Source organism: Dendronephthya gigantea, unplaced genomic scaffold (genome assembly GCF_004324835.1).
Source record: "Dendronephthya gigantea isolate DGI-Jeju-01 unplaced genomic scaffold, DenGig_1.0 000034F, whole genome shotgun sequence".
Lineage (NCBI taxonomy): Eukaryota > Metazoa > Cnidaria > Anthozoa > Malacalcyonacea > Nephtheidae > Dendronephthya > Dendronephthya gigantea.
The window spans coordinates 1,519,129-1,536,648 of NW_021163044.1; the positions used below are offsets into that span (position 1 = coordinate 1,519,129).

At 37.6% G+C, this 17,520-nt stretch overlaps 2 protein-coding genes and 1 long non-coding RNA gene across 3 annotated transcripts; all 3 read right to left on the reverse strand.

Moving 5' to 3' along the window:
* Nucleotides 1-148: 148 nt before the first annotated feature.
* LOC114525489 lies at nt 149-4,418 on the reverse strand. The gene is made up of 9 exons (XR_003687198.1): nt 4,183-4,418; nt 3,171-3,227; nt 2,899-3,025; nt 2,696-2,814; nt 1,753-2,598; nt 1,127-1,183; nt 873-1,029; nt 604-746; nt 149-458 (listed from the first exon to the last, which is right to left on the reverse strand). It is a non-coding gene; the product is annotated as an uncharacterized LOC114525489 (long non-coding RNA).
* Nucleotides 4,419-5,160: 742 nt separating this feature from the next.
* Nucleotides 5,161-17,483, reverse strand: LOC114525265 (flocculation protein FLO11-like). Its single transcript, XM_028546497.1, has 5 exons — nt 14,765-17,483; nt 9,805-9,972; nt 8,618-9,624; nt 6,466-6,882; nt 5,161-6,245 (listed from the first exon to the last, which is right to left on the reverse strand). Exons 1-5 carry the CDS (start codon nt 15,987-15,989, stop codon nt 5,313-5,315), a joined length of 3,750 nt encoding a protein of 1,249 aa, XP_028402298.1. The 5' UTR covers nt 15,990-17,483; the 3' UTR covers nt 5,161-5,312.
* Nucleotides 6,889-8,608, reverse strand: LOC114525266. The gene has a single exon (XM_028546498.1). It carries the CDS (start codon nt 8,145-8,147, stop codon nt 7,431-7,433), a length of 717 nt encoding a protein of 238 aa, XP_028402299.1. The 5' UTR covers nt 8,148-8,608; the 3' UTR covers nt 6,889-7,430.
* Nucleotides 17,484-17,520: the final 37 nt, after the last annotated feature.

Consider the following 17,520-nt stretch of genomic DNA (forward strand, 5'->3'; position numbering starts at 1 on the left):
ATCTGAAGCAAATACAGCCTCATGCCCATCCAAGGGCTAGTCAGGCTTTTCACACAGCAAAGAGAGAAGTGCCCTGGGAACGAGATCGTGGTTTAGAGTTTACTAAGGTTTAAAAGAATGAATTTGACAGTTTACCAAAAACGGTTTACTTGTGTTTAATAATCTAGGTTTTATGTTTTTATAGAAACTTTATAAAGGAAAGAATACTACTTTGATATTGTCTACTGAATGTGTACATTTTGGTAGGTTTTGCATAGTCTTTTTCTATTAAACTAAATTCATGCGGAATCATGTCTTCCTGAACCCACAACTATACTATGTTGCACTTCTGCATTTTCTACTCAGCTTTCTTGAAAACCTCTATTCGGTGTTCCATCCTTGTTAACGGTCTTTGTTTTGGGCCTTCTGTATTCCTCTTGGACTGCATATGCAGGAAAATCTGGCATTTTGTACGCCATCTGAAAATAACACAATTTACCATGCTTCTATTAACATGCTTCTAAATGTTTATTCGAAGCAAAAGTTGCCACATTTACTCACTAAATTAAGATATTGGTGAGCCGGTGAAGACTAAAGTCAGTTATACTAAAGTATCTATTTTACCTGGTCTTTTATAGCCAACCATGCATGCAATAAAATAGAGCATACACTGAAATTAATCAAAAAAACAGCAGACACCATGATAAAACCAACAGACCATGCGTACGACGTCCTCCGCTTACAAATATACTTTGAATTCTGCATCTCTACATAAAAAAAATATATGAAGGAGTTGAGAAATCGCCAGTCGACTCTGTTGCCGGACATGCTGCAGAAAAACGGACATGTTAGGATTTTGACTATAACAAGTTGAATATATTGGATAAAAATACCTTTTTGTAATCCGGGCACAGCGATCATGGCTAGCTTGCAAATGTTGTCAGGTGATCGATTATCAGATAGGTACCTCATCCAGTCTGGAGCTTCGAGAACAATACTCGCAACGGCGGTAATGAAACAATAGATACTCAGACATACTCGAAGGAGTTTCTGAAAACAAGAAGTTGACATCTGAGTCTAAGAGTGTACGGTATATGGTAAACAGATGTTTGCAATTTATGCCTGAAGATGTCTTCAAATGTATTACCGATTTATTTGACATTTGTCCTCCACCTAACAAGACAATCATCCCAAGAAATATCGCCTGTAAAAAACGCGAAAAAGCATAATTCCTTGACAACAATGTCATGAAGCCGGAAACATCTCAAATATAAACATTATTAATAGCTGTCAGCTGATGTCTTATTATCACATCAAAATGGATTGAATGGGTGCAGGTAAAGAATTCTTTAGACGTTTGAATGACGTCGTCTTACTATAGGGAGAAGCACAATGCCTTTGTCTTTGAAGGTGGGAATGAAGGGATGTAAGAACTTGGTTTTGAAGAGATGCGGTTTATGCATGCAAGGAATGCTATAATAAAACTTTGATGCTACAGCTAGATGATAAGTGGAAAATTGGATCGAATGGATTGAATACCTTTAAGAAGAACGGGATGTAGAAATTTCGATAACACACAAAGAAAGTGCTTTGGATGTAAATTAGGACATGCTGAAGGCAAAGTATGAAGAGAAACTGAAGGTAGATAAGATGCTGATACTGAGACACAGAGACCTGGAGGCAGTAAATTTGGTGACCGAGATATTCTACACGAGGAGATGGATCAATGAAAGATGAGAAACGTGTCTTATTTGTCATAAACTTCAGTCCTACCGGTAATCCAAGCCAATATTGTGCATGGTCTTCACTGTAATGTACGTCTTTATCCGTATCCGCGAAATCAAGGAAGAAAAACAGCACTGTTAACATGGTGCCAAAAATGAGATAACCAAGGCCAACTGTTATTAACCCCCATTTACTTTGAATCGGTATCATGACTGCCATTTTATGTCTGGAAACTTAGAATTTATTTATGTTTATGTATTGCAGCTATGTGATGCCGATATACACTGCAAAGTAACTAGGATTGCTATATAGTTGTTATTTAAAAACAGCAGGTGTTTTTCTTAAGTAATGGATAAAAATGCATATTTTTCTGCAAGTAGCGTGTGGGAAGCAGCTCTCTGTGCAGGATGCACAGGAATGTTCCCTAATGTAGCTATTTTAACGCTTCAGAAAATAGAGATCGCTAACAGTCCGTAATATTGGTCACTTTGGGTCTTAAAAACTAAATACATTTGATAAATTATTTGGAGGAAGCTACTATTCGTCTAACCACAGAAAATCCCGAGTTTATTGATCAGCTTATAGGAGTACATTTTTGATATAAGAATATCCATAATTTGCAATTAATGAATTTACAACATAATGCATATATAAAACATGCAATCTCTATAATTGCAAAGTATCTTTGTCTGCCTGGTCATCTTCCTTAATCGCTTCTTTTCCAGTTGTTGGGGGCTGCTGTTTTGCCTCTTTGTCATCATCTGTCCAACATGTATGATAACCTTGCGTTTTGAAAAAATTATCGGACTCCTCTGTTACCTGGGTTGATACTGCAGATTGTGCATGCTTCCGATTACGTCTTTCGAAGTCCATTTCCGGTGTTTCCACCGACATCTGCAAAAAAAGCACCAAACGAAAATGTATTCAATCCACTGAAGGGAAAGGAGTTGTACTAGAGATTTCGTCATTTCAAATTAGATATTTTTATTACCCTGAACAATAGCCAGTTGCATATAAGGATATTACTGATACAAAGTAAAATAGCTATGATTGCTGCCACGGTTATTGAACCAAAAAGAGCTGACAGCCCTGTCGTTTTACTACATGTACCTATATATGAAGATAAAAATAGTTAGAATCTACAGCACTGTATAATATAATATTTTGTATACTGTACAAAAAGTTTGTTTTTACTTGAGCTGCCTTTTTCACAGACGTAGTTTCCATAAGTGACGTAGTAACTCCAATCAGGACCTTCAAATACCATGGCCACCACTGATAATACAAAACAAAGTATGCTACCTATTCTGCATGTCTTCACCTAAAAAATACGATGAAAATATAACCACATAGTTGTGGATGCAACAAAGCGCTGAGTAAGAAAAACCATGAGAAAATAATTTTTTTATTGTCGAGTACATCTACGTCCTCCTGAAAAACCTTATACAGCGCATGTATTTACTTACATGAAGCTCCTTTTGATCTGTACTCAAGTATATCATGAAAAAACCGAGAACAAAGTACTAAAATGAAATAGAAATAACAAATATATATACCGGTTATGACTTTACTTGTGTTTCCGGTTTTATCAGTCACCGTAACAAATACACTTTAACGTATACGGTTGCATTGGAATTTAAATTTGAACAAGACGCCGTTCTGGCGTTAACTCCGGCGCACGTGCCAGTCTTCAATATAGAGCTTCTGAACATAAACAATACAGTTCGCGTATTGTTTCGCATACATATTCGCATTTAGATGCCTTGCGAACCTAAATGTTCGATCGCGAAATTCAGAAGCACATCGCAGTATAGAAGTTCAATTGTTCAAAAATGTAAATAAACCGCATGATACATTCGCTTCGTCTTACACTTTGCCTTTGGAATTCGCGCTTATATATAGTTGTATTAAATCTTCGATCCTGTGCAAACTACGCGACGTGTCAACGCGCCCATACACGACCACATCATCTTGTTAAACGGCGAAATAGCAGCGATATTATTAAAATAGGACCGAGTCTACATGTATTAAATATATTCTTACCCCAATTCAATCTAAACTTAATCGAACAGCATAAAAAGAACGGTTTATTTGTTCCTCTTGGAGGAATTGCCATATCATGCGAGCGAAATCGAATCGCGCATTGGAAAATTAGCCAAAGCTGTGCACCACAACTCTTGGGAGATAAGACTGGGACGTAGATAAATACGATCACATACACTATTCAAATACTAGTATATTTCGCGCCATTACAGACTTGCGACGACGAAAAATAATAAAAAAAAAATAAAAAAAAAAAAAACAAAAACAAAACAAAACCGGGGCGAATTTTCAACTCCGTCGCTGACGCCGGAGTAACTAAGGTCTCATACTCATACTCAAATTTGAACTCATACTTTGAGTAGTAATGAGAAAACTAGTTGGTTTGTTCAAATTTATATAAAGATATTCTTCAAAAATATTCTGCTTTCAACTTACAGGTAATCCGACCCAAAACGTTGTTCCGCTCTTCCGTGGTTTCAAGCTATCTTCTTTCTCAGCATGAGTCATGGAGTCGCAAATTATGACCACAAAACCAAGAGGAAGGAAGGCAATACCAGAGAATAGAATGTATTTCTTCAGCGACTTTGTAATATCCATTATATGGTTATGGATGATATATTTCCACAATTGTGTTATTACCTCGATGTCTGGATGATGCCGTTGCACGGATTTTTTTATTGTTTATATTTTGGTATAGCATGCTTGTGGATTGCAGGTATACATTAGCAGGATAAAGACAACAATCTGCAATAGTCCTTTAATTAGGTTAGATAATTCAGTTAGATTAACAAAAAAGAATGGAGATTAGCAAGCTTTATATCTTGTAGGGAAGAGATAGTTTCTCTGGTAGCAAGCCACCTTTTAGGTTGAAGGTAGCAAAATGACATGCACTTTAGCATTTTCGGAAAAGTCATTGCTCTCGCTCCACCACCCGGGCAAAACTTTACCGAGCACTGAGCTTGAAAAAAGCTCTCCATTACCTTTCGGCTAATGGATTATAATGTTGGAAGAGTGCAAACTCATTCATCATATAAGTGCGTGTACGTGCTGTGCTCACTCTGACAGAGCTGTGGTGGAGGTTTCCTCCGGCTGGAAGGGAATTGCGTAACGACCTAATGAAGAACGAAATAACATCTCAGTATCACTGATAATACTTCCCGATTCGTTTTATTTAGAATATTGTAAAGGTAAGTTTTACTGCTCTGGCAAAATATTGTCTCTACATATCTACGATAAGGCTGAATTCCTAGGATTTGGCCAATTTTTAAATTCTAAATTTTAAATTTTAAATTTTAAATACCATCTCAATTGAACTGGGATACTAATATCAAATTAAACTTTCGTAGCTTTCCAGGGCTGAGTTTTGAAAAACTCGGCGAATAGACCGACTCATTTATATAAGAAGAGAAAATATGTCATCAAAATAATTTAATTTTTATACAACAATATTAGAAATAGATCAGAGATAAAATGAATCAGTCTTTAAATTTGTTCACTACTTCTGTGGATTCACAAAACCTAACTAGATTTAACAATGGACCTAAAATAAATCAATAGATCCAAGATCATGTAGCTAGAAACCAGCACTTTTCTGTCCTCACTAATGAACTCGGCGTCGCGACAGTTAAATATTCACAAAGCAGTAAATCCTCCATGGAAAACTTTCTAGAGTGTCCACCAACTGTTCTCGCTAAAGCCTCATCCATTGCTAGTCTTGCTATGAATTCGCTACGTTGTCTATCTAGCCAATGTTTCATTCTACTTTCACTAATGATAACGATGTTTTCCTCGGGTTTAAAAGGCCCCCAGAGCAATGCCTGTAACAAGCACACCACCTGATCGGGAAGAGCAGACCCATCACGAAGTCTTTCCGACGCTGTGCGAAGGTACCTTGAAAGAGTTGAGTGTCGGACTTCCGACGCATGAGTACCGTTCCCATTGTGATCTTGATGCAACATGGCAGTAAAAAGTTCTGAAATTGCTATAAAATCATTAGTATCACCGCTAAGTTCTGTCGGCGAATCATCGATCTTCGTGTACACGTGACTACCACGACGTTCCTTTGAGAGCGACTGAGACCTTCCAAAGTTTCCAAGCAAAAGTTGAAAATCATTAGTATGTTTGATCAAAAATAGGTTTCTTAGGTTTAGATTGCCATGGGTAAAACCAGAATTGTGTAAATGCGCAACACCTTTAAGGCATTGTAACATTAACATGCATACTGTTTTTTCGTATCCCAACGGGTCCTTGGAATGCGCGTCCTTTGACTGTGCGACAAATTCTACGCAGGTTTGAGAAGGAACATGATCGCTGATTGAAATTGTCGTGTGCAGAGGTGATGTGTCGTTTTCCATGCCTAATATAGAAGATCGAATTTCTCCACGAAAATAAGCCAGTACTCGCGAGACGTTTTCGTGAGATTGTACGCTCGTACAAACGCTGTAGTCTTGGTCGAACGGTGATTTTGTGTTCCCGTTTACTTGGGATTTGCATTTAATCTGAAAAATATATATGTGATTTTCTACGTTACACTTGTCTGCGCAAATTACATTTAAAATAGGTTGATGCAATAGCTATGGGGAAGTCAGGATTAAGGACGGACAGGGTTAAACCTGAAGCTGAACACAGTCGCATCGGAGGATGACGAAAAATGGGTAGAAACAGACAGATATGGATAGAAGATAGAAGAAAGATGGGATGATATTACGCATACGTTACCTTCGCAATATACTGTCCACAGCAGTTATTGGAATCCAAAATCGTCGACTCTTCTCTTAATCTCACTGGCAATGATACACTATCCTGATCTTCGGAAACCTTGGGCCACGATTCGGACTCAATTGCCTCAAAATCTTCCCAGCACGCACCTGCCAAACTAATCGTTGGTTTACGAAGCATATTTTGCCAGCATCGTAGTATGTCCTTTAGTACAATCAAGTGCATATCCGTGATGTTATTATCACGCAGGAAGTCGTCATCTAGGGAGTCGCAACTGCGGGACAGCCCCGAAGATTCTTCCAATGGTGTGCTATGTCGGCGTTCTTTATTTCGACGGAGCGATTCTTTTCGACTTTTGCGTATGGTAGCTATGTCCAGAGTTGAACTTCGTGGTATTGGCGTTGGTTTTTCAATTGACTAAAATTTCAAATTATGAGAAAGTGAGCACGCATTCAATTGCAAATGGTTGCTTAAAACTTCGTCAATTGACAAAAATAGCTGGAGAAGGCAAATGCATAAATAGAGGACTATTGGATTATAGATCACTGCTTGTACCGTAAATTCTCGAGCTCATAGATGTGGTGGATCAGTTATACAGTAAGTTATCGTGTTGATAAGTCTTGAAGAGAACTCAAATTGAAGAGGCCGAGTTTGGATAAGAATGGAAATTATTTATATAACTGGAATCCCTTCCAAATCAACTAATGCACCGTTCCCAGAAACTGAATATAACGCAATCGAATGTCTATCAGTGCTTTATTTTTTTATTATTTTTTTTCCCAATTTTTTTTTTAACATAGCTACTTGATTACTATTTGTGCTCAGCAATTATGCTACCAACTTATCATAATCATAAGCATATAAGCATTATTGAGCTTTGTGTTTACGTTCAGTACAATGGAATCCCTAATTTGTGTGCAGTCCAAGCTGTTATAATCCCTGACGTGCAATCCTTCATCATAAATCTAAGCCTTCAACGCCTTAACTAAATAAGAAACTGTCAATCCCTCGAAGATCGCTGATCCAAGACAGCCAAAAACGCAGAGGACACATTTAAAATCCCACCTGCGATCACCGCCTGCCTCACCCTCGCCCAAACGGAAAAGCTTCGTTGCGAAACATATAAACAGCTTTAAGTGAGCTACAATACTGCAAAGTGAAAATAATAGTGAATGCCAGCTCAAGGCATGAGTAAACGTGAACACCCTAGACACCCAGAATAATAATCCAGACTGAATATCGTCTTTCAACACCAATTCCGCCACAGATAAAAACAGTTCCGCCAAGATATATCGGGGTTTGATTGTGTTTTGCCCATTCTCGGCAAATAGGAAGACATTCTCTTGATTTGTCTCATCGGGTATCTGTATACTCTCACTTCCCTCAGCTGGGCCTAATGGCCCGTAGTGCTTGTAGACAGCGACGTAAGCACAGAGAAAATGATACTTTATGTAATTAGCATAAACCCAAAACAAAGCTGCCGTAAATATTGTGCAAAAAGCACAACTGAAACCGAAAAGAATTCTCACAGTAATACTGTCAGCTGGAACTCCTGAAATCGTCCCATTCGTTAGTAAAATGTTAAAACTATACCAATCCATGACAAGGTCAACGCCATGATAAAGAATCAATAAGACATAGTAGGCAATCTTCGATGCGGCATATAACAAGTCAAGATTCATAACTTGATCGATACTTTCCCTGTGTCCTAAATCGTTTGAAACTTTAGGACAATGACGAAGTCTTGAAATCAGAGTCGATACTTATCAAAGGAATGCTCTCGATATATAATTTATCACTGGAAAAACCACCAAAACAAACTAGACAGAAGCCAGTCGACCATGACGTTCTAGAGTCGTCTAAGTCTTTGGCAGGTTGACTAATACCGGAAGTTGGGCGTGTAATCAGACGCGCATATTGTTTATACAGGAAGGGACATGTATTAAAAATATGAATTAAAAAAATATCATCAAGTGAAGGAATTAAAAGTTAAATCACACCATTTACAATTCAAGTTAACCCTTCATTCTTCTTCAATCCTGTCTTTTGGATAAATAATTCAGTATATGCAAGAGGTAGTTTTTGATGTTTACGGGAAGAAAAAAGCAACAACTTGCAATCTGCATCTAAATAGTTGGTAAACAATTCTTACCTGCAATACGGGTCTGTTCGGAATTTTCGGTTTTAATTTCAGCGTACTTGGTCTACGTGGAACCTCTGGTTTAGGCTTCCCCAGGACTTTGCCTATACTTTCCTTTTGATCGTCGGAGTCTGGTGTCGTTACACTATATATGTGATCTTCTGGTGTGACTTCACCGGATCGATCTTTAGCGGTAATCTTTAAAGTGCGCGCTTCACATTCAGGAGTTTGGATAGGGGATGCGCTCGAGCTTCCAGAACCGTCGGGTGGAGTTGGTAAGGGACCTAGTTCAGGTATTTTATTGAGACTAATTTCTTCTTCGCGTTCCTTCGTTAGTTGAGATAAAGAGGGTTGTACGTAACCACTACGTGGAGGTTTTCTTGGGACCGGCAATTTTTCTGTAGTATCGACCAAGGATGGCGAGATGGGAAAATTGTAATACAATCGATCACCGGGGTGGTCTGTATCTACTAGAGGTAATCCTGTGAACTCCGGATGGAAACTAAGTTGTTCCATAGGTTCTTCGGGGTCTTTCGTGGTCGGTTCACACTCCACGTTATCGGGTTCAACCACCTCCACAGCAGATTCTCCAGCAATATCGTCGGTGGCGAAATATGAAATTGTTTTTTGTTCACGGTTCGAGTAGTCAGTAGTTAATCTAGTTTGATACAGACTTGTGAAGTCACTAGGTGGACTTATTGCTAATTCCTTCTTTGTCGTCTTTTTTGTACCCGGTATTTTAAGTGTACTAAGCGCCTTTTTGAAAAACGCGCTCGTTTTTGATGCCTTTGCTGTATCTTCTTTGCTCTTTTCATCATTTGGTTCGATGGAGGAAAATGTCGTGGAATTTTCAACAGAATTCTCACTGCCTGTTTTTTCTTCACAAAGAGATTCCACCGGCCTTCTATTAAACGGCGATTGCAAAAGTGAGACAGTCATAGAACGCTTCAACTCCATAGGCGAGCTCGGGTCAGTATTACCCCGAGGAAACATCTCGGAGACAGGTCTGGTAGAGGAGACTGAAAAATTTAAAGTTTTCAACAAGAATGAGATGATGAAAGTTACATACCATGGTCGAAAGAATAATTGTGTTGTGACATAGGATCTAAATATTCGGGGCTCACAAAATGCTGCTCATTTGGAGGCCATGACTTGATAAAAAATATTAAGATTGTACAGTACATCCAAAATTTACCTACCTCTTTGCGCTGGTGAAGAAGAACGAGGTGGAGGGGGCCGTGGTGCTGAACGCATTGGACGAGGATTTTTGTGCGGTGATGTGGAACTGCGCCGAGTTTTTGAACCGCTTGGCGGGCTCTGTCGACGGGATATGTGACCAGTAGCTGTTGACATTGATCGCTCTGGCACTGTAAAGTGTAAAGAAATTTAGAACAATTTAAATTTCTGGATTTCTGATCCAAAGTAAAGCAAGATTAGTTCGAATATTGATCAGTTCGAATATGGAATGTGTACTGTCTTCAGGTTCTCGAACTGGATATTTTGCATTTACTGGCACAATTCAAACTCCAAGAAACCATCCACGACGTGTAAAAGCCATATTCTATGAAATATATTTTCTTTATGCGCCTGTTAAAATAATTGACTCCAACAATTTTATGCCAAGCGATATCAATACCTGCAATTTTACGGGGGTATGTTATCATAATAGTGTGCCAAATAATGTATAGCTCAAGGGAACGATTTCGATTCCCCAAAATATAACAATGTTTGATTATTGTTACGGGCGACGCCCTAACAATACCAAAGCCAGCGAACTTATTTCAGAACAAAAGGTAATGGCCGTATTTTGTCTTTGATAATGAAAAAATTTCTGACATTGTTGGCAGCATTTTCTCAACATGATGACCAGAATTGAAACTTTGGAACAATGAACTACACAAGAACATGGAAATACCTCCAATTTAACATTTATGAGGCAAATCATCTGGTAATTATCTAATAATAACATTGGCATTAATGTTTCACTGATGACGTCAGTATTACCGTTCCTTACAATGGTTTACCTCAGCGGGGTATTATGCAAACAAAAGGCTGCACTTTGCCAAAGGTGCACACTGCAATATAGTTACTGGTATCCAGCAGCGTTTTCACCACTACATGCAAATGTGTATTGTGTTACGTTTTCAAACATTGATAAATATGTTGAACCCTGCCTGCTCTTGTACCGCAACAATAATGCGTTGACCTTGACTTCAAGAAACAAAGAAAGCATATTCTGCCAAAAAATCGAGTGTTGTATGCATGTTATTTTAAGTATATAGCACCAAGGCGGTTGCACTGAATAGAAGCCATTTCATATGTGAAACGAACTTGCTGTATCTTAACACATCTTGTAAAAGCAGATTAGAAAAAGTGGTTATCGGAGTATATCTACGCTTCGACAAATGTCTCAAGAATTTCACGTTGTGAAAAGTCAACTATTTACGAGTGATCATAGTTAACAATCATACGTAAAATTCCGCGCTTATTATTTTTTTAAAAAGACAGCAGTGCTTGACCTTCAAAGCTATCTAAGTCTTATGGCTTGATATAAGTCTGTGTTGTATAAGTACTTTGTCCGCAAACAACCTGGCCGTCTTATTTGGTATCTACGGAATTCCAAGAGGTTTTGTATAGATAAAACAGTCATGCAATGCACCAAAACAATAAATTGAGATGAAAATAAGGATTTCTTCTTCATTCTTAAAATTCCTGGTACAAAGTCAAAGACAATTATCCGATGTGCGAGAACTGAAACTACACATCCGTCATTGTGTCATCACTAACTGGTTTACCATAAAGCGATTTTTTGAGTTTACAAAAAGCAAAATTATATACTAGAAGAATACAATTACGGGACGTCAACCATCTGAATACTATTTATTAAATATTGTTACCACACGTTCACTTTGATTTGTTAACGTTTGTCTCACGTTACAAAAAAATTCCTTTAACTTTTTAAGCGTAATAATTTCTAATCTTCAAATTATACTAACAGTTTTAGGAAGTACTCATTTTCATTTTCGAAAAGTGGACCATATTTGGAAGTGGCACATATTATAACGACTTCATAAATCCCTAATCTGAATAACTAGGTGGGCGAAATCCTATTATATGAACGGATAATTCTAGGTTTTCAAAAGCCGATTTTTTTCGTAATTATTTATTGCGGTATTTTGCACATCAAATTATGACCTTTCTGGACAATATGATGAAGTGCATGACCATAAAAAGGACAAATCGCAGCCAGATGTTGCCAGGCCCAAGGTAATCTTGGTTATCAGTAATGATTTATCGCCAGATGAAACAATTTCCTTATTACCGTGCATCTATTTATGTGAATTGGCTGTGATCTAAGAAACTTTGGGCAAGAAATTAACAACTGATGTCCTGCTAAAATGCGGTGTCCAAACTATGATTTACGTTGGGTTAGACTATGCCGCGAGGAGTACAACATGAACGATAGCATAGAATACTATTTACGGGTCTTATAAAGGCCCAAGCATTAATTGCAGTCTATTTCATGAAAGAGTTTTATAAAAAAAGTGTCAAAGAAAAAAAATCAACGATTTGGATTGATCTTTCCAAATAACAATAAAAATACACAAAGTAATCGATTTTTTGTGTTGCAGACACATTTAGTACAAATATCAAATGCACTATTTGTAGCTACAGAAAATAATATTTAGCTCTTTTACTCGAACTATATATAGGTTTTTGATACACTTTCAGTTTTCACATAAAAGCAATAAAAAAGCCAATATAGATGCTTAGAATATAACAGGTTCAATAGAACTATTCAAAATTTCGTAGCCACTTTGTCTCAGATTTTCTAAAGATTTGCAGCCTTTTGTTTGTAGAATCATCCAAAGATTAACAAAATATTAGGAGAACAATATTGTCTGATGCTAATGTCACCGGAGACACATCAGCAACAGGGAAGTGTTGTTTATGTCTAATATGATTTATCAATACAGTCCACATTATCTTCGTAGTCGTAGAGCATAGAATTATCAAGCTGAAATATATTGCTGACTGCACTAATTATCGGCTTCGTATCTATTGCCGATCGATATACACTGTTTGACGCTATGTTATCGGATTTTAGTGATGATTTACATATCAACGAAATTGGTTATACGCTCATTAAGTCATGCTCTATTTCACTCACATGTAGACGGTTGACGTTCCCAAGAATTTCTTACATTTTATGACATTTAACTAGTGCAAAGACAAAACTTTAAAAATTGTGCGGTATAGAAAGTGAATTTTTTTATTCGAAACATCGGCTTTCGAATAATTTGATTAATATGACGGAAAACGGTCATAGGAAATGCCTGTTGCACACTTAAAAATCTCAAAACATCGCACCAAATGTCAGATGTAAAAATTGCGATTGAGCAATTAGAATTACGTTAAAAAAAAACTTAGATTTAATCATTATAAATGCTCGCGAATGAAGATGAATTTTCGCTTCATATAAGGGAGAATTGATTACATTCTTCAGAATAAACTATGGTGTATAAATGAATGACCCATTGAAATTTAAATCAGCCGTATAACCTAATTGTAGTAATTCATCGATGCGACACAAATTATCTCTAATTTCCACAAAGGTTACGATAAGTTTGGGAGACCCAAATTTACATCAGTTTATATATTTTAGATAGTATATATTTATATACAACTTTTCAGTAATTTTGACTAAAATTTGAGCATTTCCTGTTTGGATTTTTGGTCTGCCTGCACAAATTGCGGGCATTATTGTAGCACTAAAATGAAATAATTTCTTATTCATAGTTCACATAAGTATTGCCGCCATAGGGCATATTAGTCGGACCGATTTCTATGGACTGCTACTGTAAGACCTATTTTTAGCACGTTATCATGAAAAAGCGATCATAAAACTACATTAGATATCCTGCAGGTGTGTTCAAAGAATGGGATGATAAGTTGCATGTGCACAATATACAGCTATCATAAAAAACAAAGACATGCACTAGCTTCTTATAGGCGGCAATATACTAACTCCATTATATTATTTCTAAACATGAACTTGCATTATTGCATTGCATGTTATATGCCTGAATATTTAAAACAATATCATAATTTGTTTTTCACCCCTGTTTTAATTAGTTTATTTACCAGAAATATCAAACAAATCATCAGTTATAAATGAAAATTGAAAAGGAAGTTACTGCAATATGAAAGAACTTGATATTAGTAACATCCCAGAATATGATATTGTTGACATGTTGATATCCATAGCTCTATATTTTGCAACCTATTGGCAACCTGTTGTTGATGGCTCAGAAACCTAATGTTAGGATATTAAAAACCTATACTTAACAGAAATTTCTTTTTTATGTCACGAAAGACTGTCTGTGATGTCTGCACATGGAACATGCGGCAACTACCACAAGAAGACAGAGTTTCCAACAATACTTTATGACTAATGTGAACAAGCACATTGCATCCTTATCTTTGTTAATGTTTAACTTTTAGACCTCAGTAGTCTAACAGTGAAACTTGCTCAACCCAACATTTGGTTTATTTTAATGCTAGGTGATCTTACCCTTCATTAGTGTGTTTAGACTTAGGGTTAATACCTGAACAAAATCTCCATTGTGAAGATCTAGCTAGGTTTAGCTACTTTAGCAGTCTCATTACAATGAAGATTTTGGGGACTGGATCCTTGTTATTAATAATTTTGACTGGTGATTTTAGTTACAACTTGTTTAAACTAATTCAGAGAATTTAACAAGAACCATGTTGATATAGGCTTTGATATAAAAAAAAATGCTTTACAAGATGGAAGCTTCTATACAATCGCTAACCATTAAAAATAGGACACCTGTTTAAAGGTACATTGCACGTCAATGGATTCTGGGTGAAGTAACCGTATTGATAGTGCCTTCAATCATGCCAAATCCTTAACAGTCTTCTAGAATTTATCGTCATACAAATGACCAAATACAGTCTGCTTCAAAGACGATTAAAATACCAGATAAAAGGTCAGGGAGAAAATCTGCCATTAAACTGACATTAAATATTCAAAACACAACAAGTTAGTGCATGTATTCACAATATTTCACACCATCGAAATTATAACTGAGCAATTAAAACTGAAACACCGTAAACATAAAATCATATACTTACGGTCGGCACTTTCATTTGCTTTTGAGTTCTGTACAGTACCATCTTGTTGTAATTGTGCCAAATCACTCAGAATTACGCTCTGTCTGGGACGAGGAATTGGCTTGTCTTTAACGGGTAATTCTAGTGCAGTAGCCGAGCTGAAACACGCCGGATCAGACTGGCTGTGAGTTAAGTTTTTTCTCCTCGCTTTTGGGGGTAACTTTGGTCGAAAATCACTTGTTTCTTCAGTTTTGTCATCTAACTCCACGTCCTTATCGTTTGGGTCAGGTATATCGTTATAGAAATCTCGATGGGCATCCTCTGAACCGTTGTGTACATAATACGGTTCTATGTCTTCCAAACTTCTCTGCAGTTCGTCCAAGTCTACAACTTTATAGGGTAATATCATTTCTGGTTCTTCCTTCGACGGAGTAGGAATTTGTTGCTGACTTTGTCGAGTTGGAAGCGGTGGCGGCTCTTCGTGGTCTGTGACCTCCATTTGATGGGTTTCGAATTTTAAGACTCTCATAGAATTATCCGGTGCGAGTGATTTTGTGTTCTCGTAGGCATGTTCACCAGATGTTCTTCTGATTGATGGAACTAACGCATCACTCAGATCGAAACTATCCCGTATTTTTCCCCACGATTGCCTACCAGAATCCTGAGATGATGCACTGCTCGATTGACTGCTTCGCTTGCTCCCTACGCTAAAGCGGCCGAAGTTCAGCCGACCAGCAAACGAGGCAAGCGACAGAGTATCAGGCGAAATATTTCCGTAATGCGAACTCGCGCTGCTACTTCTATTGCTGCTTGAATTCGAAAATGTGTCCGGGCTTGACATACATTCATATTCATTTTCGTATTTGGTTGAATTTCGCGGCGAATTTTGCCGGTCTATCGAATCGAGCAAGGGCCTCCGACGGACTACGATCCCAGTACGATCAGCTTCCGTGACAACTATACCTTCATTCACAGACATATTTGTATAGACAGGTACTATATGATTCGTTTGAATGCCATCATTTAATTCCGGCGTTCGATATTCGTATTCCCGCTTGCCGACCAACGTAGATTCGATATTGTGGGAGAAATTACCGAATGCTGGTCTTCGACGTCCGAGTGCCGTTTGAGTGTCTGAGGCAAAGATGCTGGACGCAGTCGAATTAGCATTGTCACGCTCCGTTGCCGTCTCTCGAATTCCTTTGCAACCATTACCAACGTTCTGATCGCCGAATTTCACAACCATGTTGCCTCGCCTGTGCGCTGTTACTACTCTTTGGTCTTATACTTCAAATCTTATTGGATTTGATCCCAGTTTTTTTTGTCTATATCCAACTTATCTTCTCTTTAATCTCTTATTGTTGCTAGCCAGAACTCTGCGAAATCACATGGCGCTTCCGTTCGCTAAATCTTTATCCAAACACCAAGAATACACACCGTTTTTGGCTCGGTCCACTTATTCTTTTCAACTTTAATTTGGCGACAAAAATAGTTTCTTAGCGCAATTTGACTCCTCACACCTAGAACATGCTTTGTTGTAAAGATCTGAGGAACTTTATAACACAAGTCAACTATTGAGGCTATTGTTATCTGACACTTATACACGCTACGTGAGTATTTGACGCACTTCATAAAAGAGAGCCGACCCTTTTCCTCTTTCTGCTTTCAAATCTGTGTTTTGTGTGGGTCCGTTTCACGAACTTTGCTCGCCCCTCTCTTTGGTAATGTGACCGTATGCTGCTTTTGACGTCCGTATAAAGTAAAAAATAACAAGCATCGTATTTCGTGTTGGTTAACTGGGGCTTCGGGGTGTTTTTCTAAGCTAAATAGTTATCAACAACATGCACATGTCTCTTAAGCGCTTTCGTCTGTCAACGCAAATTTTAGTCGAATTGCCAAGAATACTTCATGTCGGATTCTTGAATTCGAACCTCTTCTTCGTCGAGAACAGGTCTCTTAATTTATGAATTTTCGCTTTGTCAAATTTGACATAAGCAGATAGCATGTTGCTTTTAATAGCACGAGCGCGGTATTTTTGATCAACTAATAAAGGCCATCTTGAATTTGTTTTTGCCTTCTGTGTTATCATTAACCATATGTTAACGAAAATTTAAGTGACTAAAACAAACGTTGTAGCATTGATTACAGGATTTAATGATATTTGCCTTACATCAATGAATTAATGGTATTTTTGCTTGATTTACCAAAGATCAATGAATCATACAACAACAATATAACTTTATGATATAATAAATGATCCATTTCCTTTAATCACAAATTAAAAACGTCAACTATTTAAGAGGTTTGGCTAGCGCACAGTTCACTAAGATTCTTTTACTGCGCGTCCATCGAGAAATGATATCTTTCAACTACGAGATATCGATAGTGTCAATTAATCAAGTTAAGGGTTAGTTAGCGCGATATGTCAATAACAATTCTCCCAAAATGACCTTGCGTCCCATCTTCTTAATGTAATCTATATAAGGTTGTCGGCAAAATGTTGACCGAATATTGAAGCCAATACTTCACTATTTATCTGCCTTTTATGATCCACTTGATCACCAATCGAGACATAAACGGATAAAACTATATTGATGGATCAGTTATCCTCTCGCTTCTACATTTTGTGCACTCCTAGCCGGTCGGGAAATCGAGGGTATAAGCTAGCGGAATACTTCATGTAGTAGGTCACAGAGCGACTTACGACCATCAAATTGTCCCCGATTTGGACGAAGCTGAATCCCGGCCCGGAATAGTCTAGGAGGCTGAATCTAGAA

Bases quoted from the DNA above. Each gene is read 5' to 3' on its own strand.
- LOC114525266 (XM_028546498.1), bottom strand. From the start codon at position 8,147: ATGAATCTTGACTTGTTATATGCCGCATCGAAGATTGCCTACTATGTC.
- LOC114525265 (XM_028546497.1), bottom strand. From the start codon at position 15,989: ATGGTTGTGAAATTCGGCGATCAGAACGTTGGTAATGGTTGCAAAGGA. The intron at 9,625-9,804 runs GTAGGTAAATTT...TAAATTTTTCAG, and splicing joins TTCTTCACCAGCGCAAAGAG to TCTCCTCTACCAGACCTGTC. The intron at 6,246-6,465 runs GTAACGTATGCG...TATATTTTTCAG, and splicing joins GTGGACAGTATATTGCGAAG to ATTAAATGCAAATCCCAAGT.